Source organism: Manacus candei, unplaced genomic scaffold, assembly GCF_025592945.1.
Source record: "Manacus candei isolate 608988 ecotype Guabito, Panama unplaced genomic scaffold, ASM2559294v1 h1tg000092l, whole genome shotgun sequence".
Classification (NCBI taxonomy): domain Eukaryota; kingdom Metazoa; phylum Chordata; class Aves; order Passeriformes; family Pipridae; genus Manacus; species Manacus candei.
Window position 1 is genome coordinate 971,195 of NW_026138140.1, and position 25,383 is coordinate 996,577.

A 25,383-nucleotide genomic window follows, 5' to 3' on the forward strand; every position below is an offset into this window, starting at 1 on the left:
GCTTTTGTGAACTCAGGGCTTATTTTCAGCACCCAACTAAGTAAAAGGAGTAGCTACCAAAACATCATCTTGTTTGGAGCAACCAGCATCCTTCCCTCACATTATGTCTCAATAAGGTTTCATGGGGAAGTATTCCAAGGAAGTTCTCTGACCTACAAGCTACCTTTCATGTGAACTCACACTGATTACATAGAAAAAATTGTTTGGGGAACATACAAGAAAGATCCCTGGTAACAGAGCACAGTAATGATCAGCTAGGATTTAATGGTTTTTATCTGTGAAGTATAATAACAAAACAGAATTATGTATCTCTTTAACCATAAAAATTAATTTACAGTAAAGCTTTATTCCAGGGATTGAATATCAGAAGAAGAAAAGGTCCAGTTAGATATCCCAGAGAACAGCAAATTCTGCCATCACTTGTTTGCCAGACTCTGTCTGTAGTCTTAACTCTGACAAACAAACTGGTTTACTTGTACATGAACTGGGAGAAAATTAACTTGTTACTGCAGCCAACATAATTTTTCAGTAAATAATAGTTAAAAGACCCAGTCATTGTTATCAAGTAAGGAAGGAGAATCAAGTCAAACTTGACTAGGAAAGTGGTTACTGTCAGCACAACACGGGGCTGGTAAAAACTCATAAATGGATAAACAGCGCTTGGTTAATAATTTAACCCCAGTCAGCTGCTCTGTTGGAGCTGGAGGCAGAGGTGTATTTACTGAGTCCTGCAGAGCCTTATGTTTCAGTTCAGCTTATGAGAACAATCACCAGTATGGGTGGACGCACAGTACTCATGCAAGGTTACAGCACCAAGGCTGCTGATTTGAGAAGCACTGGAAGAGTGAAGAAAAAGGCCAACTTTGACCTTATAATCAGCTATATGCAGCCAACCTCTGGTGCAGTGTGCTGCCATATGAAAGCAGTGCTTTGAAAAACCTTCTTACAGTTTATTCTTTACCTCTGTCATCTGTCTCTTCACCCTTCTTCCCACTTCCTCTCAAATGAACAGTTTGACAACTGTTTTAATAAACACCTGCTTGAGACAGATGACCTGCACTTTCCATCAGAAGTTAATCTGTTCAGCACAAGCAGACTACCTGTGTCTCTGGTACATTCTTGCTGTATAACATATCTAAGCCATGACTTTTCTTATCCCTCCATACAGCTGAAAATCTGATTCTCATCTTGATTACTACAACAATTCCTCTCCTTGGCCTTGACAGATGCAATCTTGTCTCTCTTATTTCTTTCAAAATACTACTGCAACCATGATTTCTCTCGGCTCATTTTTTTGACCGGGTCATCTCTCTCCTTGTGGTTTTCAAATAGTAGCTGCTTCTCTACTACATCAACTCACTCACTTTGTTTGCTCAGGCTTCCCAGTTCTCTTCCTCCCTTACCTTCCTGTGCCTTTCTGAGATGCTCCATTCTGATCACACTTCCATGCAAGCTTGCATGCCTAACTGTTACATTCCCGAGCTTTCTGCTGTGTTTTCCCTGGTGGTGACTTAAAGTTGCAACATATCAGCAAAACTGCCCGATTATCTTTCTCCACAGTTCCCCCTGGAAGCCCTAAAGAAAATTTTGACAACAGTCAGATTGTCAGTGTGCTGAAAATATTGCCTGGCACATGGCTGTTATCTCACTGTTTCCTCACATTTCCCCTCTTTTTAGTTTCTCTTAATTGCAGCCTCTTTTTGTTCTGTATTTGTACAGCATCAAACACAGTGAAATCTCCCTCTGCAGCTAGGGATGAAGGTACACAATATAAATATACACAATAGTGAAACTAAAGAGGCTTCACAGTTTCCTTGAGAAAATACTGCAGGGCAGGGCCTGAGGAGCTGCCAGTAAGCTCGAGTCGTGTTTGTTAAGGAGGACTACACTTCAGTAAATTATGCTGGCACACTTTTCCATTTCTACTATGTAGAAACTGTGTAGCATTTCTAGCAAAATGTTATTTAAAAATACATATTTTTCAGAAATCAAAAGTATTTCAAAGTTAAAAAATTAGGAATGAGCATCTTTGCAGGGCTGTTGGCACAGCTGTAAGCAAGAACCTCACAAATTGCTGCGCTTTAGATCAAATCCAGAGGTAAGTTTTACTATGAGATCAAGTATTTGAGGTAGTAGCATCTCCCCTGCCCATCTGCAGAGATGCAGATACACCACAGTGCAGTCCTACACGTAGTGATCTGATATGATCAAACAGCGATGATTTATGTGCAACTGTGACAATCTCACGGTGAGTTTGGATACAGAGACAACGAATTGTTGGATATCTTGCCCCAATATACACGCTGAGACAGAAAGAGGGAGAAAGTGTGTGCATTTCTACTAAATTACCTCCTCTGATTAATCTGTGCTTCTCATGTGACTCAGCAACACCAGAGCACTACAGTGAGTAAATGATGATGTCCTACCATCACTGGAGTAACGACTTCTTACTTGTTCATTGCTTAACTACCAGAAGACCCCGAATTCCTAATATTTATTCATCTATCCCAAGGCATAACTTTTCAAATCTGTGCGCACAGATGATAACTGCATCGCTTACTTGAGCCTCATCACACAAAATTGATTTAAATTAGGGATGTGTGCTGTGGATATTAGATTCTCAGCATGAAAATGCTAAAATTAGGGGTGAACAAAAACAAAAAGCAGAACTAGAAATGCTGAGGTCTGCCTTCCTTGGTCTGTGTGTGTTGGAATTTGTTGCCGAGTTTTATTACTCGGGCACAAGCAAATGTTCCCATCAAAACAGTCTTTATAGATTTGTTCAGTTCCACCTTCTAACCCACTCAGAAATAAAAAAAAACCCAAACAACCAAATAAAAAAACTCCAATAAACTTACAAAAACTTTACATAAATATTAGGTATATTTAGCTGAATGAAATGCAACTGAACTACCCTTGGACTTTCCAAGCTAGTCTGTAGTAACTGATGACAGATGTATTCTCAGTATGCCACAACTACCATGTGTTAGCTTAACTCACCTTTGTGAACTGCTCCACGGGCATATGAGAATACTCATTGCTTCATCCATAATTTAAAATCAATGACACTATATCAAGGCAATGATTTAGTAAAATGCATTTCTCCATTAGCTGCTGGTAATTGGAAGCTGACCATGCTGTCTGCTGACCCAAGCAACAACTGTCACAGCAACTTAAATTAAAAAAAAAAAGGTTGAAAAGTCTCTCAATCAGACTTATTTTTCAAACAAAATGAAAGAAACTCTTCCTTTTAAAAAAGAAGAAAATGCTGCCCTCCATTGGATCAGACATCAGTGCTCTTCAGTTTAGAGTAAAGCAGGAAAATCTCTTCTGGAGAAGTCAAGTCTGGTATTGCATCCTTTAGCTGATTCCCATGTAAGGTCCATCTTGGAATTTAGCCAAAAGAACCATGATTTAAAATCCTGTCTAAAAGATATCACCCTAAAACCCCTCACATCTCATGCCATGTTTGCCGTGGACTTGGAGATGGGAATATTTATTAAATTCAACACTTTATGCAGCAGTCCTTTGAACCAGCCCCTATCTGAATGACAAGGAGCACTCTTCCAGAGATTTATTCAGGGACATCTCAAAATGGCTTGGCAATGTCTTCCTTACTTTCACTATAGAGGTTAATTTGCATACAAAGCAATGGACTTTGGAAAAAAGGTAGGTACCACTCTCAGATAATCAAACAAAATAGCTGGGGTCCATACACATGCAAAGCAAATAACACACAGAGCATGAATAATTAGCATTAATGAATGTCAAACTCATCACTGAAGCCTGGCTGTTGATTCACAACACTGCTGGAGTGTGGAACTACTGCTCCACTGGGAAGTAATACAAGGGAAAGGACTGAGGTCTATTGGGGAAGTCAAAGACGAAGGGGACCTTCTGTAAAAAAGATTATTAGAAAAACGATGTTTCCTTTTCCCTTTGTAAGGCAAATACATCCTCTGACAGTTTGATCTGACTAATGAGAAAAGTACTGTAAAGAGTCACAACCTGAGAGGGTTTGTTTGTTTGTTTGTTTTCCTAACCACAATTCTTTTTCAGTTTGTCAAAGGAAAACCTGAGTAGGTACCTTAGGATCTGGCTCTTCCTACACTAGCTGTAGATGTAGAGAATAATAAGCCTTTTTTTTTTTTTATGCAGAATCTTAGAAAAGCTCTTAAACCATTAATTTATTGTACATGCAGATTCAGAATCCATGGAGTTTAGGAAAGCTTTTTATCCATTAATTTCTTGTACATGCAGACTTAATCTTTACTTTCTGCCTGAAACTGCTCCACTGGAATATCTCTAAAGTTACAGCATTTCATTCCCAAAGGACAAAAGCCATGATAATATAAATTATAAAGAAATTCGTAATTTTCCACTATGAAGGTATCATATCCTATTAAGTTGTTCAGCATAACTTTCCTAAAAATAAGGCCAGATTTCCCACCCATCCCTCTCCCCAGATAAGGTACTCTTGCCTTATATTTATGATCAAAGACTAAGAAGCTGTGAACCGCAGCACAGGGGTGAGATACTGCCCATCAAATAATAATAATTTGCCCCTGTGGGACACAGGCTACTGTACTGGGCCCGCCAGAACACACCAGGAGTCAGGACTTGTACCAAGTGACTTATGACAGAAACATGGTCAAGTAAAGAGGGCTGAGAAGGCAAGAAAAGCTAAAGACACACAGAAAGAAGGATAGAGCAGGAGCAGGGCTGAGGAGGAAGTGTGAAGCTGGGATATTGAGGAAGAAAGCAGGATGAGGCTGGGAGGGGAGAAAAAGACGTGTCACTGCTTTGCTTTAGTCTGCAGAAATATGCCTCTCTCAGACACATCAAACTAGAGATGCTCAGGTATTTGGGTAAGTATCTGGTCCACGCCAGATAATTCCATCATTAGACTTGCAATTTCTGAGAGTAACTTTTCTTTTTCTTGGCTTTTGGTGAATTTTTTGGTAACAGACATTCACATACTGTTACTGTTGCATGGGCCTTGCAGTTGATTCATCACTACAATTCTTGCAGTTTTATCCTGCATTGTGTTAACATAATGGTATATCTCCTCCTGCATCTTGAACTGATAAACTTTCACAGCATCTTAGCTTTAATACTCTATAAAAAAAAAAAAAAAGATTTGCTTGGGCCCAAAGAGATGTTAGAAGCATTAATGCTCATGGCTAAAGAAACAAAGGCTAATAAAAGAATCCCAATATTTATTATTTTTTTGAGGTTGAACCATTTACAGAGTAGCATTTTTGAATCTCTGGGTTTGGCATTACTGTCAAAGCTTCATTCTTTCCTTCTTAAATAGTTTACTTGGCCTGGAAATCGAGTTTGTTCATTACACTCTTACTGTTTTCTCTTTTTCCCCTTCTACTTGCAGCTTTTCCAAATCAAAATTGAAAACTTTTTCTTCAGTATGACGCGATTCCTACCAGGAAAGTTGGCAAGGGAAGCCACTCAAACACAAACATAGGAAATAATACCCTGCAACCACTTCCAGAGTCTTAAAAAAAACAAAAAAACCCAAAAAACAAAACAACAAAAAAAACCTTAAAACTTTTAAATAAAAAAATCCTTGCTTTGATAAAACAGTTTTTAAAATGAAATATGGGAACAGACCGAGTGCTCCACCATTTAAGTGCTGTGACTCACAGAATTAGATTTACAGGAACAGAATTTTTCCTTAATAAATTCAAACACTTCACACCTGTGTTCAGCCTCTGCCAGAGTTCACAGGTATCATTCTTTTAAATTTTCACTCCTTATCACAAATTTTGCATTTTAAAAGTAAAAGAATATGAAGATAAAATTATGAAGATTCTCACAGCATTTCAGATTCTTTTTAAGGAAACACCAGCTATTGTAAGACTCATGATAAAACTAAGATCTATGCACAATTCTATTAAAGTCACTGGGAAATAGCCCATTTTATAGGGGAAAAAATGTGTCCAAAGATCCCTTCCTTCTTCAGAAATTGTTTTTTTTTTTTTTTTCATACGTGAGCTCTCTCTCAACTGAGATTTCCCTGCTATTGTATTGTTATAAGCACTATTGATCATCAAGTCCATTAAAAGCATTAGTCACCTTAAATAATTCATCTCTCCAGACTAGGTTTGGCCACTGATGCCATCAACAATAACCTTCTAGGAGACTTGTATTAAAGAAAATCTGCAGCTCAAATAGACAATATCCAAGAATAAGCAAGAAACAAATGACTGAGCAAATGTGCCACGTGATTACATTCGACTGGGGATTCCTCTAGAAATCAGGTATGTGGCAATGGGAAACTCAAGATCTTCAGATGGGGCATCTGTATGCAAATGACAACAATATTTATTAAAGCAGCAGCCCAGTCAGAGCATCTGCAATGAAGCTGATCCAGCCCAAGGTAGGCAGAGTTCAGGCTGTGGAGAGATCACATTCGATTTTGAAAAAAAAAAAGGTTTAAAATGCAAAATATTTTAAAATATCTTCCCTATTTTTTTCCCCCTTGTTAAATGGTAAGGTTCAGGGAGAAGATTCAGAAGAGCTGGTGGGCTGACACACTGTTGAACTCTGTACCAGTATCTGCCTTGCTGCTGTAGCATGGGACTCATGAAAGGCAACTTTCTCTGCTCCTGTGCTTAAACTACACTGCTTGAGTACTCAAACTAGTGATCTCAGCACCTGAGTTGTCATGAAGGAAGTTTCTGTGGCTGCATTGACACCCACACTGTTTTGCAACCCTCTTACGAAGTAAAATCTATTAGAATTATATCCATTTAGTTGTTGGTTAATCAACAAACTTCCTTTGGATTAAACCTTCCCCATTCATTTAACGACAATTTTAATGACAACACATCTAAAGTCTGAAATGTTTTGCATTTACCTGCACTGTGGAAGAGAACTAAAAAAAACAGGGTATCTGGTTACAGACCTGAAGGGCTCTAGGAAGGCCCAAGGGGAAAGAAAAGTTCCTGTGTTCTGACAGGTCACACTCACTTTAGAAGGATGGCAGTGGCCAGTCACGAGAGAACAGTGCCAAAAGCAGAAGGAACACATACCCTGGGACAGGTTGTGCACTGCTGAACTTTCTGCATGACTGTATTAGAAAGATGTGGAGGAAATATTTAGTATGAGTATAGAGTGATGAAAGGAAAACCAGTGTCTCATCGGTTTCTACACTGGTACTCTCTACTGAGCTAACCAATACTGTCCTAGTATCTTGAATGAACACTGTGAAATATTATTAGAGATGTAGAAATTATCTGAGCCAAAGCTGTTCCTGAATTGCTGCCATGTCTAGAATTATAGATCAATGGACTTGAGCAGAACAGACTTTCACTCAAAGAGAAAAGCAGATTGATCATTCCAAAGTGTGGTGAAGAGTCCTGTTCTGCTGCAGGCTGCACATGCTGAGGCACCTGGTTAAAAATTATGATGTATCAGATGAAAGAGAAAGTAACAGGAAATGGAAAAGCACACACTAGTAAAATATAGATAGGCTCAACCATCTCCCAGTCACTGTCTGGCTTCACAGGAATCATAATGGAATTAAACTTTATGGAGTATTTGAAGCAGTAGAATTTTTTTTAATTTTTTTTTTTTTAATTCAGCAGGCAAATGTTCTCCAAGTCTAGACAGACATGTGACAGGAAATCTGAGAGTAGAATGGACAAGTGTGAAGGAAAGTGGGTCTGTTTTAAGGCATACCTACCAGATGTTATGAACAAGTCTCTCATTTTCAGACAGCAGATCCAAATTTTAAAAAAAAATCACTCATGCAGAAAAGAAAAACACATATGCATTCATGAAAATTAAATGTAGTAAATCAGTGGATATGAGTACAAGTGGGTAGTTGTTGTAGACAGTTGCCAGGTGGCTGACTTTGGATGCAGCTTCAGAAGCAGCATTTGCAAATAATGATGCTCATTTGTCTCAAAGTCTATCTCAAAATCTGGAAGACTGTCAGCCACAACATGGCTTGTAAATACCTTAAACTGGTAAGTGGTGAGAGAAAAGGGAAGCAGGGGAAGAAAATACACACCTAGGAGACTTACTGGCAAGTATAAATATACCTCAGTTTACAGGTTAGATCTGTGAATATCACATTTAATACACTTCTGTCACCATCTTAGTAAACCATTGTTCTGTGAGTAGGTTACTGTCCTACAGTGTCAATCAGCCCAGCATTGAACATCCTGTGAATCCACCAGCACAATTACTGCTTTATTAGCATGCACTAAACACATTCCACAGTTCCTTTCTGCCAAAGTTTATTAAAACAGAAGTGCACTGGCAGCTGTCATTTCCTAACAAGGCACATAGTTTTAAAATGCTGTGGTTTATATGTAGTGGGAAACTGATACATTGGATGCATCTTTAGAACATTTCGTGTAAGAAAAATAAATCCAAATGCTACTCTTTACTCAAAGCTTATTGTCTTACTTGAAAAAAAATAAAATCAAAAAGAATGTTTTTGCATTTGTTTTTAAATGTGTTGACTAAAAGCAGAAGGGTACAATACCTCCTAAGAATGCAAAACACAGTTTTCTCAGTTCAGAATCTTTTAGTGGCTTGCTTAATGTACTGTATTGCTTACATCATATGCATCCACATTTGTAAAACTTGTCTTCAAGTTAGACTCTTGATCAAACCACTGTATAACAAAAGCAGAAGAACACATTAAGATTGCAACCTGATGGAAGATCAGATATTACACCTGTGTTGTAACAAGGATCTAATCTACCTAGACTACTCCAACTCTGTCCCAGTATTCCACGAAAGCAACAGGAACCTTCTTTCACTTGAGTGATTTTCTGACTTTTTAAAAAAAATTAACTTTTCTATTATTGATACTCAGAAAGTATCAGAGAAGAGCAGGCACTGCTACACAATTACACCTTTGGAACGAGGAGTCAGTGAGGTTTTGCCAAGTGGTGCAGACAGCAAAAACGTCTCTCAGACGACTAAACTCCTGTCTCTGATTCCACACTTCCCTCCTGAATTTCCAAGTTAGGAGAATATTTGAAACAGAGCCACTGAAAAGTGTTTGCAGAAAGCCCAGCAGCTGTGGACTTCCAGAGATAACAAATTAGCACTAACAGGAAACAAGGGAAGCAGGTGAATACGGCTGTTGAAAGTTTTGGGGTTGTAGCTCAGTTTGTAAGTGCAAGACTGAACTCTAAAAAAAAAGAGTGGCATTGAAGTCTGCCTCAACCATCCTATAAGCACTGTTACACTGGTGGTATAAATAGGAGTTTGAGCACGTGCTATGGTTTAGCTAAAATACTCCATAAATTCATACTTGACTCTGAGCCAACTTCCTCTTCAGGTTGAAGCTGACTTCACTAATTAAATCACTTTAATTAGAAAGCAGTTACAAGGTACTTACAGTTATAAGAAAGTGAACCTACTACCAGGCAGGTTGAGCTATAGAGTTTTAAATCTAATGTCCTAAACACTCCTACAAGTGTGTCCTTGACACAAACCAACTACAAAACCCTGAGTTTGGAGAATCATTTCAGTACCAAGCACGAAGACATTCTTGGGCTTTTATCTCCTGCTTTCATGACCATTATATCCAGACAGTGATCTGCTGATATTGTTGTTATCAGCACTCGTTGAGACTGGGCCAGCACATGGCTACATCAACTGATGTTATTGCTATAAAGTCAAACAAATGGCTCAGGAGCAGCAGTAGAAGATGCTGCCCCCATATTTCCCCTAACCTCAGCCTCCTCTGATAGTTCATGCCACCTATTTTAAAAGGCAGCCAGACAGCTGCTCAGCACTCCACAACCTCTGTTCTACTTGGTAATGAAGCCCTCAGAAAGATGAACTGATATTTTACAACCAAATTAACTTTTACATTAATGTCCATTGCTCCAGTGAAAATAATTCACACATGGAAATAACTGAACTCCTTGTGCCTGACAGTTAACTCCATTATGTAGCTTCCTTTTAAGATGGTCAGAGTTCCTCTGTCTGCTACTGCTCCTTTGTATTCTCCCTTATAAAACAAACACGGTGACAGCAAGAAATGGGTACTTCTACTTTACATTAACATGGCACCTCCTGTCCAAAGACATTATTTCACTAATGAAATATCAGGCCACCACCAAAGAAAATGTTTCTCACCATAGCACTCATAAAACCAAACAAACCGTGGATATAATTCTACCAGTGCCTTTAAAATTACAGAACACAGCTGTATGTTTAAACATAAAGAATCTTTTGGGCAAGAAAGAAATAAGATCACATCTGTAGACTCCTTTTGAACCCCATCCCTCTCTCGGCTGGTAAATGAGTCTCCACTTCCATAAGCAAGCTGTGTAGGTCTCCCACAAACCTGATTCCCTGGTCCTCATGGAAAGTAAAGGGATTCTGTAAAACAGTGCAGCTCCTGAGTTCCACATTGGTCTTTGTTTTCATACATGTGAACACAGCTAGATACATGCACCCAAACACATGTATCTGTACCTTCTGCTCCCTCCTTCTTCACAGGCAGAAGCACTGACTGAGGAAATGAAGCGAACAAGCAATCTGTCCAAAGGCCCTTCTTTCAAAGGGGGCTTTAATGAGTTCTGAAACATTTGCAAAGTAGCCTTATTTTTGAGCCTTGGAGTCTTTACTCTTGGAGCAGGACGAAAAACTCCTCAGGTAACCTGCTCCTGGTGGCACATGGAGTGGAATGCACTTGGCACAAAACCAAGAGCCTGACTTCATAAATTGCAGGGACTTGTATCTCTCACAGGAGGCAGCCAAACTCTTCCCTGAGTCGTCATCTCCTTCACCCTGAGGAGCCTTTCTTACTGGCTTTTATTAAAGTAGAGCTTTTACTCTGCAACACTTTCGCTAATGCCTTTCATCTAGACATGAATAACAACCGCACAACATCCATATTCACTAGGCTACTGTGACAGGCTGTCTAAAACCAGCTAATAATTTACATGGAAATTGTATCTATCAGAGGGTACCCATACGGTCAGTACAGTAGAACGATATTGAAACAGGCTCAAGAAATTAATTAAACCTTTTAGATGAGGGCTGCACAGTTCAGACAAGATGCAACCCTTAGGTTCCACAGGCATATGATTTTACAAAATTTAGAGGTAACAGATGTATCTTAGGCCCTTTGTCCTGCAAAGTTTCATGCATTTTCTTTGTACCTAGAAGCTGTCTCAGGAATCCAAATCAAGATTATGCCCAAAAGTGTGAAAGGCAAACTGTAAATTCAGAAAACTTCTAGTTTGTGTGCTCAAACTACGTTCAACATTCTTTCAGGAGCAAAACAAGACGACTAAAGTGGGGTCTTCTGTGAACTTGATTTCTCTTCCTTCCTCCTGTCTGCTATCATGGAGCATCAGATGCTCACTTATTCAACTTCACTTGTTCACCTTACCTGATTGGTTTTGATGCAACTGTTCATGTAAATAAAATCCCTCAATTTCCTAAGTATTCAAAGATTATATTTTAAATTTGTTGCTCCCAAGAGTGTTCACTGCATTTTTTTGGACTGTAAGCAACATTTTTTGAACATTAACTTACTTCTCCTCTTTTCTCTATCAAAAACCCCTCCAACAAAACTCGAAACGCAGCCCTAGAGAAAATAAAGAACAACAGTAACAAAAAGCCAGCCAGGGTGGACACACAGTTCTTTTACAGAAAGAACCTGTTGTAACAGTGTTTGATCAGCACATGTCTGACAAAGCAGTTAGAACTCAGACACCTTCCAGCTCAACAATTTCCGGAAAAGAGCTCAAGGTTCAGAGGAGACACCACATCGAGTAAGACGTGTGCAGCTGCCAACAGCACACAACAACACCTGTGTGCTGGACTCATTAAAGATTGAACCAGGGAAGTCACGTGTGCTCTCAGAAATGGCTGACGACTGCCATGCTTAACAACACAGCTCAGAAACTTGGGAAAAAGGCAGCAAAATGGAGTTACCTTCGGACGAGGAGGATGGCACTTTCACCAACATTTCTCTGGCAGACGATTCAGGTAAGAAACTGCAGTACTCTACTGATACAATGCAGAATCCATGGGCTTAATAACAGCATTGTGTGAGCAGACAAATTTCTAGATCGTGATTACTGGGTACAAGGCACTTTTAGCAAATGCCTTCACATAAACTTTTTTTAGTTGTGTGGTTGAATAAGCCTTGTGATTTGTTAAGAATTGAGATTTTGGGGATATGAAGGGTACCACAGTTTTCACATATTAACATATAGTAATATACATTCATCAACTGAGCACATAGAGCCTTTCACTTTTTAGAGGGACAGTGTTACAGAATAGTTAACTCAGTAGTTACTACTATCAAATAAAATACAGATAATGCTCTGAATACAGAACAATAACCTCTTTGACATGCTCTCAGGAGAGCTCACAAGAAGTGTTGCAAATTCATTAGTAATGGAAACAAGCTGATAATTTAAATTTCCACTATTAAGCATTTAATTGTTTTAAAAGAAACTACAAAGACTGCCTCTCCCTCCCCCACCCAACTTACAGAATAAAAATTACTTGGAAGGGGAAGTAGGACAATTCCACATACTGGAAAAATGAAGTAAGTTAATATGAATTGATAATAAATTATTTAGAAAGGTGTGGCCAGAGTATCAACTTGATCACGTCAGTATGGCTGACATAGAGCTGTGCTAATTCACAGGAGCTAGGAGGGCTTATTTATGAATAATATGAGTCCTATTCCCTCCCCACCCTCTCTTTTTTTTTTTTTTAGCATAAAGAACATTATTGTGCATGCTATATTTACCTCCTGTATAAAAAACAAAACAAAAAACATTGAGTTGGTTATATTTTTAGAACACAATTTTCTAGCAATTCAATATCAGTGTGATGGTGTTGAGTTGGATATTTGAATGCACTTCATTTATACAGAATATAGCCTTATGACATCAAGATGTGGTTGACCTGAACTATTCACAAGAAGACAATTTGGCAGACCTTGGTCCAAGCTGTGCAATAATGAAGGGTTCTCCTGACAGTGAATCTCACTCTTTTCCTGTAGCGGGGTATAGAAGAGTAGGGAAAAGGTATCCTATGAGAGAGACACTGTTTCGTGACTTGCCCTGCAGTTGGTAACACCTCGAGAACAAATGAGGGGTAGCATTCAGTGACAAGATTGTCTTGTCCTTGCAAAACATCCAGAACTGAGTTGCAAAACTCCATTTGAGTTAGGGATGACTCCATAACACAGGATATGCTTGAATCTGCCCTGTCTCACAGATGGGTGGTTTTGCCATATAGCTTGCTTAGTCTTTCAGAAGACAAGTCACTTCCTTTAGAAGGCAAACACCCACCAGCCTCCTTTACTGCTCTAACCTCAGCACCCTTGCAGCTTGGAAAATGGTATTACCCATGAGAAAACAGAGGCACGAGGTTAAAAACTCTCTCATTCAAGCACCTACTGACAGTGGGTACCAAAGTCAGCCCCTGAAAGATGTCACTGCTATAAACTGAGCACTTCAGATTTACCAGACTCTCGATTGCAGTAATACACCCAAGGTCAGAGAAGGCTCATGTCCACAACACAGAGGACCATAACAAAGGCATCTTTATTAAAGATCTGCTACCAATATTACAGGTTTTCCCTAGTAGTGAGGAGGTGGGGACAATCACTCAGAAAGCAGAAGTAAAATCAGAATAACTGAAAATAAGTGACATTTTCAGGCAGGCTTGTAGCTTGAAGGCACAGAGGGTAAATACAGTAAGTATCATGGTGAACATGATAACCTGGGTCCATTTCTTCTGCCAGATGGCAACACCTGGAGGTTAGAAAGGTATGACAAGATCCCTAAACTATAATAGGAAGAGACTACGATACACTTTGCAGGAAACAGTCTTCCTTATCTCTCCCAGCTGAAGTTAAGACTAATTACAGTAACTCCAGGGCATTGAAGCTAACAAGCAGAGTGGGGTGGGCCTTACAGCTGTAACTGTGAGGCTGGAGAAGAACATCAATTCCAGAAGAGCAGGGAAGCTAAAAATCTACACAGTGAGAGAAACAAAAAGATTCCTTAGGATGGAAAACAGCAAGTTCAAGCATGGAATAAAGGAACTAGGCTTGTAGTATGTAGATCATAAGTGAACTTTGTCTGAGAATGATAATGATTTACATGCAACTTGAGCACATTTGTTATTGCATGAGGTTTCCCCTCTGTTTCTTAAAACATACTGGAAAAGATACTAAACAGACAAGCAGAACAACATGCTGCATATCTACAACCTGACACATAATCAGAATACAGCCTTCATATCAAAGTTTCCTTAGTACAGTGAAAAGCCATTGTGTCAAAGCAACAGGGGTTACTGAGTCTGATTAACCGAGTGCAATGCAGGAATATTTAATAGCCATTGCTCTTTCAAAACAGCAATATTTCTCTATTTGTTAAGTATGCAGGTATCAAAAATAAAACACTTCCATGTAAATCAAGACAAAGACCAAATGGCAGCAAGACAGAAACTCCTCGATAAGTATTTTAATAGCAGTATCAACAGTGCATGAAATCGAGGAAAGCTTTGGCTAACGGCATTTGTGAAAATATTTTCACCTTTAATGAAATACCTTTTAATTTATAAACTCATAGCTCTAGACAAAGTTCCCTTAAAACATGACCTACCCAAACAAAAGCACAGAGGAAATTAAACCAGAAGTAAAACAAAACAGTGAGATGATGTCCAACAGCTGCAAAAAATTCTTTATTGTACTTCTGATCAATGCTGAATAAGTAAATCAAGGCACTCTTTCCTTTTTGTAAAGTACCTAGAAATTATCATACTCTTTTTTCCAAATACTCTACAGAAAGCCAACACTAATGACCACATTTCTCATGTAAACCCATCCTTTTAAAAGCAGATATAAACTCCAAAATGTTTGGGCCTAACTTACAGAAAGACAAAACAGTTTTTCATCTTAATAGGTTACCAGTAAAAGCTTTATGGAACCTTGCTAAATATCCTTCCAAAAAATCTGGTGGCAAACCTATAGCCAATGATTACAAGGGGGATCACATTGTTAACAAGACAGTGTTAACAGTCATATATGTTGGTATTCACAGCCTAGAGCTGCAAAGGGTCCAGTTCCTCAGTCTGTTTAAAAGTGGGTTTTTGTGGAGTCAGAGTAGAAACAAGAACATTTGCACTCATGCTCAGTCTTGCAAAGGATGGGATGCAGCTATATGTAGACTATACAGCTATATGTAGTTATATGAAGGCAGGCTTCTTCAGAGGTAAAGAAAAAAATATCACTTTCTGAGGTTTGCCTTTTGTAGACTTTCTAAAGAGGCTGCATTTTTTTATCCCAACTGTGTGCTCACAGGTTATGTCATCTGATGAGGTCCCATTCTCACTCAGGACCTAAGGCAAAACCAAAACAAGCACAACAACTAAGGACACAGACAAGAGTTAGAACAATGTAAGCCAAAGTAGTTGCTCATTTTGTGTCATTTGATTAGGTTGGAAAAAGCACAAACTAAGAAATACTCGAATTCTGCATTCGATAGAAGTGCCTAATTGGAAACTTGCACAAGGAAGTGCACAAGGCTACAAAAGCCTTTTGAGGTTACTCTGAAAGAGTAACAGGAATTGCAGAGAATTTGGGTGTAAAGCAACATTACATGAAAAAAACCACCTCAGTCTGTTATTTCTGCAGAGAAACAAAACCAAGAAGATTTGAGGTAAGGGGTCCTACAAGTCAGCATTGCAGGGAGAAAGGATTAAGCCATCTGTGTTCCTTTTTGCCTTTCTCTTTGTGGCAATAACTAGCCAAAGGAGGAAACAGTACAGTTCAAATAGCAAACTCATCTCAGAAATATGTACAATGCCTTCCTCAGTTAGAGGAGAGGAGAATACATTTCTGTTGTAGTGGGGAACAGTGAAACCTCTGTCATCACTCAGCTGATGCAGGCGCCTCTGGTGCCTGTAATGTTGCCAAAAAGGAAGTCAAAGGCTTGTTGGTTTGCTCCGTGTGCCATGGAGAAAAACAAGATGTACACCAGAGTTTTAGAAAGAGAAAGTCAGAAAACATTTGTCATTAGCAGCAATGGCTTAGAGTCTGAGTCCAGAGCAACAAAATCCTCTCCTCTCCATTAGTAACTGTATGTGTACGTGCATTCAGGTAAACTGTTAATGATGCTTCACATCCTGGGGAGATGATTGTATTTTAAGGAAAAAAAATGCTCTTTCAGTGAAGCTGAATAAAATAATTCCTTTTGCCAGTGGCATCAGCTAGTTTTAGAAAATCTAACTGGAACTTAGGGTACAAGTATATATAGATAATTGCATTTGTGAAGTGAAATGTGTTGTTCCTATAAATTTAATATAATGACGATATTATGAATGCCTCCTCTGCTTTAACCAAATGCCTTAGAAAATATACAACAAATTAGTAATAAAGAAAGGGTTTAGGACCTCTTCTTAGTTACATTCAAGTCAGTTTTGACTTCAGGAGCTCTGACACAGCACTAGAACTTACGAGTTCTCTTTATAACTCTTCAGTGAGAAAATCCACTCATCTGAAGCAAGTAATCTAGTGTGACATGTAAAAACAGTTTAATAAACCAAACAGTGGAACATAACTTAGGGCAGTGTTCAAGTATTTCTAGTAACAAAGAGAATACTCTTATTTCTTCTTTTAAACTGCACAGTGCTATTGGAATGTTGTTATGCTGCTCCACAGAAGAAAACAATTTCCAGCGGTTGGGAATATTATTTAATTTTCTTAATAAGGTGTATGTTCTCCAAAGAAGAGAGCACTAAGCTTGCAAACAAAACCAATAAAAAAAAGCTCTGTGAACACAGGTTGTGGCCCATCTCTCAGCCTTGTGCTGCACATTCCAAAGACTCAAAGTAAACAGCCACGCAGCAAAGATGGCCAGTTTGCTCACAGTTACATATAATTAGTATTAACCTCATTAATTTTGCTCCTCCCAGCCAGTGGGGAAACCATAGTGAAGCAAATGCTGCCAGATCCCTCTCAAACAGATGGTAGACTTTGGAAGGATTGTTTCAGGTTCTCCTGGGAATGGTCCTCAAGCAAGACTTGCCATCTAACAACTTACAGAACAAAGACATGACGCTTTCTAACACAAGAGCGAACAAAATACTACAGGCTGATAAAAGCAAGAATTGTTATCCAAGGGCTTGAATTGGCCACCCCCAGCCAAAGGGGACACCAAGCACACCCCAAAAATGCAAGGTAGTATTTGGTTACTCTACAGATATCATAGAATCAATTAGGTTGGAAAACACCTCTGAGATCATCCAACCTCTGACTGATTATCACCTTGTCAACTGGACTATGATATGAGTGCCATGTCCAGTCATTTCTTGAACACTCCCAGGGATGATGACACCACCACCTCCCTGGGCAGCCTGTTCCAATGTTATACAATCCTTTCTGTGAAGGAATTCCTTCTGATGTCCAACCTGAACCGCCCCTGGTGCAGCTGGAGGCTATGTCCCCTCCTCTTATCCCTAGTTACCTGGGAGAAGGGGTCAACAACCACCTGGCTACGACCTCCTTTTAGGTAGTTGTAGAGAGTGATGAGGTCTCCCCTGAGCCTCCTTTTCTCCAGGCTGAACAACCCCAGCTCCTTCAACCATTTTTCATAGAACTTGTGCTCCAGACCCTTCCCCAGCTCCACTGCCCTTGTCTGGACATGCTCCAGCACCTCAGTGTCTCTGTTGCAGTGAGGGGCCCAAAGCTGGACACAGCACTTGGTGTGTGGCCTCACCAGTGCCGACTATAGGGGGACAATCACTGCCCTGGTCCTGCTGGCCACACTATTTCTGATACAGACCAGGACACCATTGGCCTTCTTGGCCACCTGGGCACACGCTGGCTCATGTCCAGCCAGCTGTGGACCAGCACCCCCACGTCCTTTTCCACTGGGCCACTTTTCAGCCACTCTTCCCCCAGGTTGTAGCACTGCATGGGGTTGTTGTGGCTGAAGTGCAGGACTTGGCCTTGTTGAACCTCATACTGTTGGTCACAGCCCTTCAACCCAGCCTGTCCAGAGCCCCCTGCAAAGCCTTCTTACCCTCCAGTAGATCAACACTCCCACACAACTTGGTGTCGTAACATGCATAGCTGTGCCTTCCCTAGGGCACATTCTGCATTATAAAAGGAACCTGACTGTTTTGGTTATCCTCTAAATGCCTAAATCTTGAAATTTAAAGAGCACAAAAAATTTAACTGATACTATGTTACCCAGAGAGCAAGACAGGTGAGGTAAGATATTTGAAAAACCAATAGGTAAGTCATGTGATACATTAAACTTCCCTTGTTTTGGTTGATTTCTCATGAAAGAATACTTTGGGATGTAGGCTTTTTTTCCTGTAGTGTATTAGGTTTGGATGTGTTTTGCTTTGTGTTTCGAGGGGTTTTTATGTGTGTGGTTTTTGGTGTTTGTTTGTTTAAAACTGCTAATGCATGGGATATTTAGAATCCTGGAATTGATTTCTTTGCACCAGAAAATAAGGGAGAGTTAGGAATGCAAACCTTTTTAAGGGAACACAGGATGATCTAGGCATCCTCTCTGTGGAATGTGCACCCACCAGTATCAATCCAACAGTTTTGGCCCCTGGACTGTGCAGATCGGGGTTGTGCACAGTAGAGTTGCTCCCTGCTGCCCCAGCACTTAAATATACTTCCCTGGGAAACAGGGGATGAAGGACAGGGAAAGAAATAGGGCAATGTGCATCAATCTTTCCACAATAAGGATTTGGGACACAGCCAGGTCACAAAGAAAACAGTTTCTAAATGCTGGGGCCAAGGAGCACGTGCCAGCTGCACAATCTTATCCATTAGGGAAAAGGGATTCATACTAAGCACTCAGAGCAGGAAGATGCACTGTGTGAGATCCAGTATGTCTGAGTTTACAGCAGTACAAACCCAAGGAAGCTTCTGTGCAACTGTTTAACACTAACCCAGTAACACATAGCACTCTGTAGACTAAAAACACCATCTGCTCTCTGCAATGCCGACAGTGGAGGCTCAGAAAAAGGCAATTTTCTCTAAAGGAAAACCAAAAAGCCTCTCACATAGGTTAACTTCTGAAAAGGAGTTCCATCCTGGTGCTCATGCTCAAAAATCAGAGTTAAGAATCAAAAGAAAATATTACAGTTAGAAACCACAACCACACAAAGTAGAATGAACCCTCAATGATAGAGGTACCAAAGAGGAAGCAGTAGGTAAACTAGCAGCTCTTGAAATTATTTCTGTTTTGGCTACAATAGGATAGGAGCCAATATGTCTAATTTCCATTCTGTCCTGTAATTTAACATCAAGGATCTTCCCACTTTGCTCATTTTGGGACAGTTTAGACAATAATACAATATACAGCAAGAAAATAATACAGCAAGAAAGGTGGAATTTCTGCAGTAGAGAGATGCATTTCCCCAAGACAAGCCTGCAATATTCCCCCCTGCCTTACAGTATAAAACACAGCAAGTTCCTCACCGGATAAGCAAGCTCTCCATCCATCTGTATAAACCTGCAGACTCTGGCCGTATTTTTTTTCCTTGTTAATCAAAGTGCTGGAGACTGTCTCATTAGAAAGAATTGTGAGAACCTGTTGATTGCCAGGCTTGCCACACAGCCGGTGCAGCAAGCAAGATCAAAACAGTGCGAGAAGCACTCGTCATTGCAAAAACAGCAATCAAGGAGAGTTACTAACAAGCTCCTAAAGCTCAGCAACCACCTGAGAGGACTGCTTGCAAGGAATAAGGATTGCTGTGTTTAAAACAGCCATTGTAGAGAAGGTGATATACTTTTGAGCACACTAGCTAATGGAACTGAAAACAGACTAATTTACCAGTACAGACAGACAGCAGGACTCTAATTACAGTAATTCATAACCTGAATAGCATTCAGTCTAGTCTGAATTTATCTGATTGTAAGGTTAAAAAAGTTATTAACACAATGATAGCAATACTGTGGAGGCAGCCGGAAGACATGGATATTGGAAATACACACTTTCTGAAGTGTACTTAAAAATACAGTAGAGGGCTCACTTCCCAAATGCCTTTATCTTCCCGTGTATCTGCATAGCATCGAATTACTTATTTATAACTAGATACATTCCTGCAATTTAGGGATACAATATGGATATATTTCACTGCAACATATGGTACAAACTACATGGTACAAAGGTACTACAAGTTATGCAGGGCAGTCACTTCAGTGAAGCCACTAAAATTAGCTCTGGTCCTGAATGTTTTTCATTCCTTTACTGTGGCTCACAGACTGTGCTGTGAGGTCAAAGCGAGGACCCTGTGCAGCATGTTATTCCCTCCAGGGAACCAGGGAAAGAACGAAGACACAGGAGTGTAGTTTTGGAGCTACTGAGCTATCAGATGGGAGTAACTCCGTGAAGTTACTTAGCTTCCTGCGTGATGTGATCTCTCATGCTGTGAGATCCAGAAGCAAGGAGCTAAATTACAATTAATCCAGATACTGCTGTGGAAAAGGCTTGCTGATCTGCCAGACTGGAAGCAGGTAAGCCAGTTATACATGGCACTGAACTGGCAGAGGTAAACCCTGATGGACTCCAGCTGTGAGGCTCCTCTCACAGAGCTCCACATATGAGCACCTGAGAGTTCACAGCAGTCACACACACTGTCGGTTTTCTCTGACCTTCCTCAGGCTTTGCCAACCTACCTGAATCCGAAGGGGTTATCCACCAGGGAACAGCTGCCTTTCCTCGATTTCTTGTGAACGCTATGCAGAGCAACTGGTGGCCGAGGACCACTGCTCTGAACACCGGCAGTGTGTGAGCACAGAACAAATTAATGTTGGCATTTATTCAGAATCACGGACTGGTTTGGGTCGGAAGGGGCCTTAAAGATCATCCAGTTCCAACCCCACTGCCACGGGTGGGAACACCTTCCACTGGACCACATTGCTCAAAGCTCCATCTAACCTAGTACCTTGAACACCGCCAGGGATGAGGCATCCAGAACTTCAGGATGCGCCAGTACCTCACCACCCTCGCAGTGGAAAACATTCTTCCTTTAATTTAATTTAATCGCGTTCTCGCTAGTTGCTTCCATTATCTTACTGGCAACCCGGAGGGATCTAACGGGAAAGGGCCGGGCGCGGCTCAGGCAACCCGTAAGGCAGGCACAAACTGTGACACGCCGCCCCGGCCGCAGGAAGGCAGCCTCTCCCCCCACATGCCGCCCGCAGGAAGGCAGCCTCTCCCCCCACATACCGCCCGCAGGAAGGCAGCCTCTCCCCCCACACGCCGCCCGTATCCATCCCTCCCTCCCTCCTTCCCGCCCGCATCCCGCCCCGTGCCCGCCCCCTCGCGGCGCAGGCGCGGTGCGAGCGGAGCGGGGCCGGGCCGGGCCGGGGCGCAGCCCGCGGGAGGCGGCAGGTTCGGAGCGGCGGGAGGTCGGGAGGGAGCGCCGGGACGGTGGTGGGTGGGTCGGTGGGTGGGTGGAGGGAGGGAATGCCGGGTGAGGGGGGGCGCGGGCAGGGCCGCGGCGCTGCCGTGTGGCTCCCGCGGGGCAGCCCCTCTGCGGCGCTGCCTCCCCCCGGCCCCCGAGCACGGGCGCTGCGGCCGGGATGGGGCCGGGAATTGGGGATGCGCGGAGCCCCGGAGCCGGCACGCCTGTCCCGCGGGCCCGGGCACCGGCGAGGGGGGGTGGGAGGGGGACAAAGCGGGGCCCTTCCGCTCCTGCGTTTGGGAATAGCCAGTTCCAGAATGATCGGTGCTGGGAAGGCGGCAACTACATCACTGGGACGGCGATATCTTACGCGTTGGAGGCGTCCGGATCGGTTATTTTTGTAAACAGAAGCATAGTTACATACCACATAAGGCCCTAGGAAAAATAATTAAAGAATGGTGAGGAGTGTTCCTCTGCCTTAGGCTTAAGTGCAGGCCTTTCACTGCCAATTAGAAAAACGCACCTAAAAGCCAAATATAAAGGCAGTTCCATTAACAGTTGCCTCCATGTTCTTTTCTTTAAGCAGAGCATCTCTCAAGGAAACGCTCTTCAAAAGTGGAAGGAGCCCATTCTACAATGATGAATGCCGACATGGATGGTATAAGTTCTTAACGTTCTTGTTATTCTTTCTACTTAATATAATTTCCAACTGTTTGCAGAGGTTGCACTAAAACTCTCATGATTTATTGCAGCTGTTGAGGCTGAGAATCAGGTGGAATTAGAAGAGAAAACACGGCTTATTAATCAAGTTTTGGAACTGCAGCACACACTTGAAGGTTAGCAGCTTGACACATCAGATTTTTTACAAGCACACAGTAATAAGCAAAAGAAGAGAACCTCACTGCTCTGCCCTACCTTAGGCACAGTGTCCAGAAGTATGTCACTTAAAGCAGTTGAAGGTACATAGGCAAGATCTTGGAACTAGGTTTTTTTCCTTCCTCTTTATGCAGGATTGTGTTTGCTCGACTCTCATAATACACATCAAGCAGGAGGGGTGATACAGTTAATTTGTTGCTTATTAGCTGACACACATCTTTGAGTCTGTTTCCAAGTAGCTGAGTTTGCAGTAGCTTAATTCAAAAAATTCAAGAAAATAATAAAGTTACGGACTAGGAATATGTTTAAGAAGTTTATCCAAATACTGTACTACAAAATAATACAGGAAGAATGGGCTTTTGATAAAACTTTAGTAGCAGAATGTTAGTTTATATTACTATGTTAACATAATACCTTAGGGTAATGTTTCCTGCATTAAAGGTGTGATGTCTGATATAGGCCCGTAGAACATATTAATTATTGCATGCAACAGTGTCTAATACTTCTCTTATAATATCACCTTCGCAGATCTCTCAGCACGAGTAGATGCTGTTAAGGAAGAAAACTTGAAACTGAAATCAGAAAACCAAGTTCTTGGACAGTATATAGAAAATCTGATGTCAGCGTCTAGTGTTTTCCAAACAACTGACACAAAAAGCAAAAGGAAGTAAGGGCTGACTCATAGATGATGCTGTTGTATTGCTGCTGTCTTTTTTTGTTTTAACTGGCATAGGCTACATGAGCTAAAATACCTTAGTTTGTGGCTTACTGGATACTTAAAGATTATAAACTTTGGTGATAAACAGAATTAAGAGCATTATCATGGACAGGAGACGTAAGTTTGTGTATTAAGATTAAGCAATGTGCAAATGTAGTGTAGATAATTACTAAATTTTGATATTTGTTTTAAAAATGAGCATATCTTGTTAAAAATCGGATTCAGTTTGTGAGGTTAAACAAAGGTCTGTTGGCACTCTTTGAGGTCTTAGGGTAGAGTTCTTGACTAGCAAAATAAGTTACAATATTGTGTTGAAGCCCTGTTTGATAAAAATATTCAGAGTCTAACTGCATCACTTTTTTCACATGAAATATATTTAATTATTGTGTAGTACTGCTCGTAGCTCTGCAAAGCAACTTAAAACAAGAACCTATAAACCAGTTAAGCATTTCTGTGAAGTAATAACAGTATGACATTGTTTGTAGGGCTTGCATACAGAAGAACACTTAAGATTTTTTGGGAAGGGGGAGGATAAGGGAAAGAGGAACAGGGCAACTTAATCAGGGAAATGCCAAACTGATGCAGTATGGGAGTGTTGTAATATGTACACTTGAAACCATTTTTGCTTTTCCCTTTCCTCGAAGAACAATCAGGCACAGCATCGTAACCTATGATCCTCCTGAGGTTTTTCAGTTGTGTGATGAAGAGTTTTGTAAAAACCTTAGTGATTAGCTTTTCAGAAACAGAAGGTCAGCAGTGTTCCTTGTGCTCATTGTGAGCAATCTGCAGTGAGGAACTGAGAAGTCTTCTTTCCTTCCCACCTTTTACTTTCCTCCTGAAGTGCCAAATTTGCTTCAGGCCTCAGAGCAGATGTTTTCCTGCCCAACAGCCTGAGCTTGTGAAGTGCCTCTTGAGGCACTGCATAAAAACATGTAAGGCAGAAGGCTGCAGTGGAATGAAGGTGGCTTTTGCCTCTCAAAACCATGCTGCTCTGAGCAGTGCCTGGTGCCAAGGTGCTGGTTTTACTGGCTTGGCTGTTAGCAGGTTTTGTAAGGGAGCTTAGCCCAGATTATGGGTCTGAGCACTTCCCATAGAGGCAGCATGTCCAGCATAATCAGTATTAAGGGAGAGCAGAAGCTGAAATACAAACAACAGTGTAAGTTTTATCAGTACTTAGTTGCATGTTTCATCTTGCCATACAGCAGCACTGCAGATTTATTTATGGATGTTAGCTAGAACTGAGTATCTCTTCAGTAATTAAGCCATTGTACTTGACCTTTTAAAAGGAAACCACTAGTTCAAGGATCTCTTTCAACCTAGCTGTGAATGAATCAATGGAATAGTAGAATAAATCCCTCTCAAACCCCAAGTTTCTTGGCAGCTAAGCACTGCTGTGTCTCAAGAGTAAGTTGACATTGTGAGGTTCCCCCCTCCAAAAGGTGAGGTTTCCCATTTCTCCCCATTTAAAATGGCTCTACAGTGCTCACTGGAGTGTCAGCAAAGACAAAAGTCTGCCAAAAAAGCACTAATAGTTTGCTCTTGAGGGCTGTTTACAAGTCTGGGTCAAGAAACCAAACAATGAAAAATGTTTTACCCACCAAGACACAAATGGGTGATACTCTTTGTGTCATGGGGTTCTTGTAAACGTCTAAAATGATTTTTAATCTTCTATGGACTACTCTCTCACACTACTGGAACTCTAAATTAATGCTAGCAGGTAGAGTAGTTCACATGGTTAGTCCAGAGTTTGAGCATTAAACAAAGAACAGTCACACCAAGCACTTGACTTCTAAAGGTTGCATTGCATCCCAGCCATTGTAGCTTTAAAGCCACGTCACTGCCCATCTCCATCTGCACTGTAGGAGCTCACCTGGTAACAGAGCATGTGCTTGTTAGACTTCAGCAACTTCCCAAGATAAAGTAACCTTAAAATCCTGGGTTTGTATTGTAGATTGGATAGTGATACTTTATCCATCAGTGTGTATATAGCAGTTATTTCATCTCTATGCGATTTTACATCCCACTACTGTGGCCTTCATTTAACTTATGAGCATTTTAAAGATGTTGTATTTCTGACTTTACACTAAATAAAAACTTTTGATTTGTCTTGATTAGTTTGCTTTAACATTTGTAAACCCTAAAACTTCTCACAGCCATCTGTAGTCGAAAGGTGGAAAAGTAGTAGGGTTTGCCATCATCTTAATGGTTTCTACATAGCTGAACTGTGTGAAAGACTAGATGAAATCACCAAGTATTAAGATTAAACCTGGGTCAATGAATCTAGTTTCAGTAAGGTTCAGACAGGAACCAGAATTATTACTTCATCATACCTTCATGACTGTGTATGCCAACTGAGGAGTAGCTTCAGCTGTAAGGAAATA

At 40.9% G+C, this 25,383-nt stretch overlaps 1 protein-coding gene across 3 annotated transcripts; it reads left to right on the forward strand.

Moving 5' to 3' along the window:
* Positions 1–11,792: 11,792 nt before the first annotated feature.
* On the forward strand, positions 11,793–25,113 carry SCOC (short coiled-coil protein). 3 transcript variants are annotated; one of them, XM_051768091.1, is made up of 4 exons: positions 11,793–11,994; positions 21,992–22,066; positions 22,161–22,244; positions 22,813–25,113. In XM_051768091.1, the coding sequence occupies exons 1-4, from the start codon at positions 11,931–11,933 to the stop codon at positions 22,953–22,955; spliced, it is 366 nt and encodes a 121-aa protein (XP_051624051.1). In that variant the 5' UTR covers positions 11,793–11,930; the 3' UTR covers positions 22,956–25,113. The 3 variants fall into 3 exon arrangements, with proteins under 3 accessions (XP_051624051.1, XP_051624052.1, XP_051624053.1); XM_051768092.1 differs by having other exon boundaries at positions 11,798–11,994; positions 21,995–22,066; XM_051768093.1 differs by lacking the exon at positions 11,793–11,994 and adding an exon at positions 21,305–21,395 and having other exon boundaries at positions 21,995–22,066.
* The last annotated feature ends 270 nt before the right edge of the window (positions 25,114–25,383 follow it).

Coding starts and splice junctions, on each gene's coding strand:
- SCOC (XM_051768091.1), top strand. CDS start 11,931: ATGGAGTTACCTTCGGACGAGGAGGATGGCACTTTCACCAACATTTCT. Junction 11,995..21,991: donor TTCTCTGGCAGACGATTCAG/GTAAGAAACTGC, acceptor CTTTTCTTTAAG/CAGAGCATCTCTCAAGGAAA. Junction 22,067..22,160: donor GATGAATGCCGACATGGATG/GTATAAGTTCTT, acceptor GATTTATTGCAG/CTGTTGAGGCTGAGAATCAG.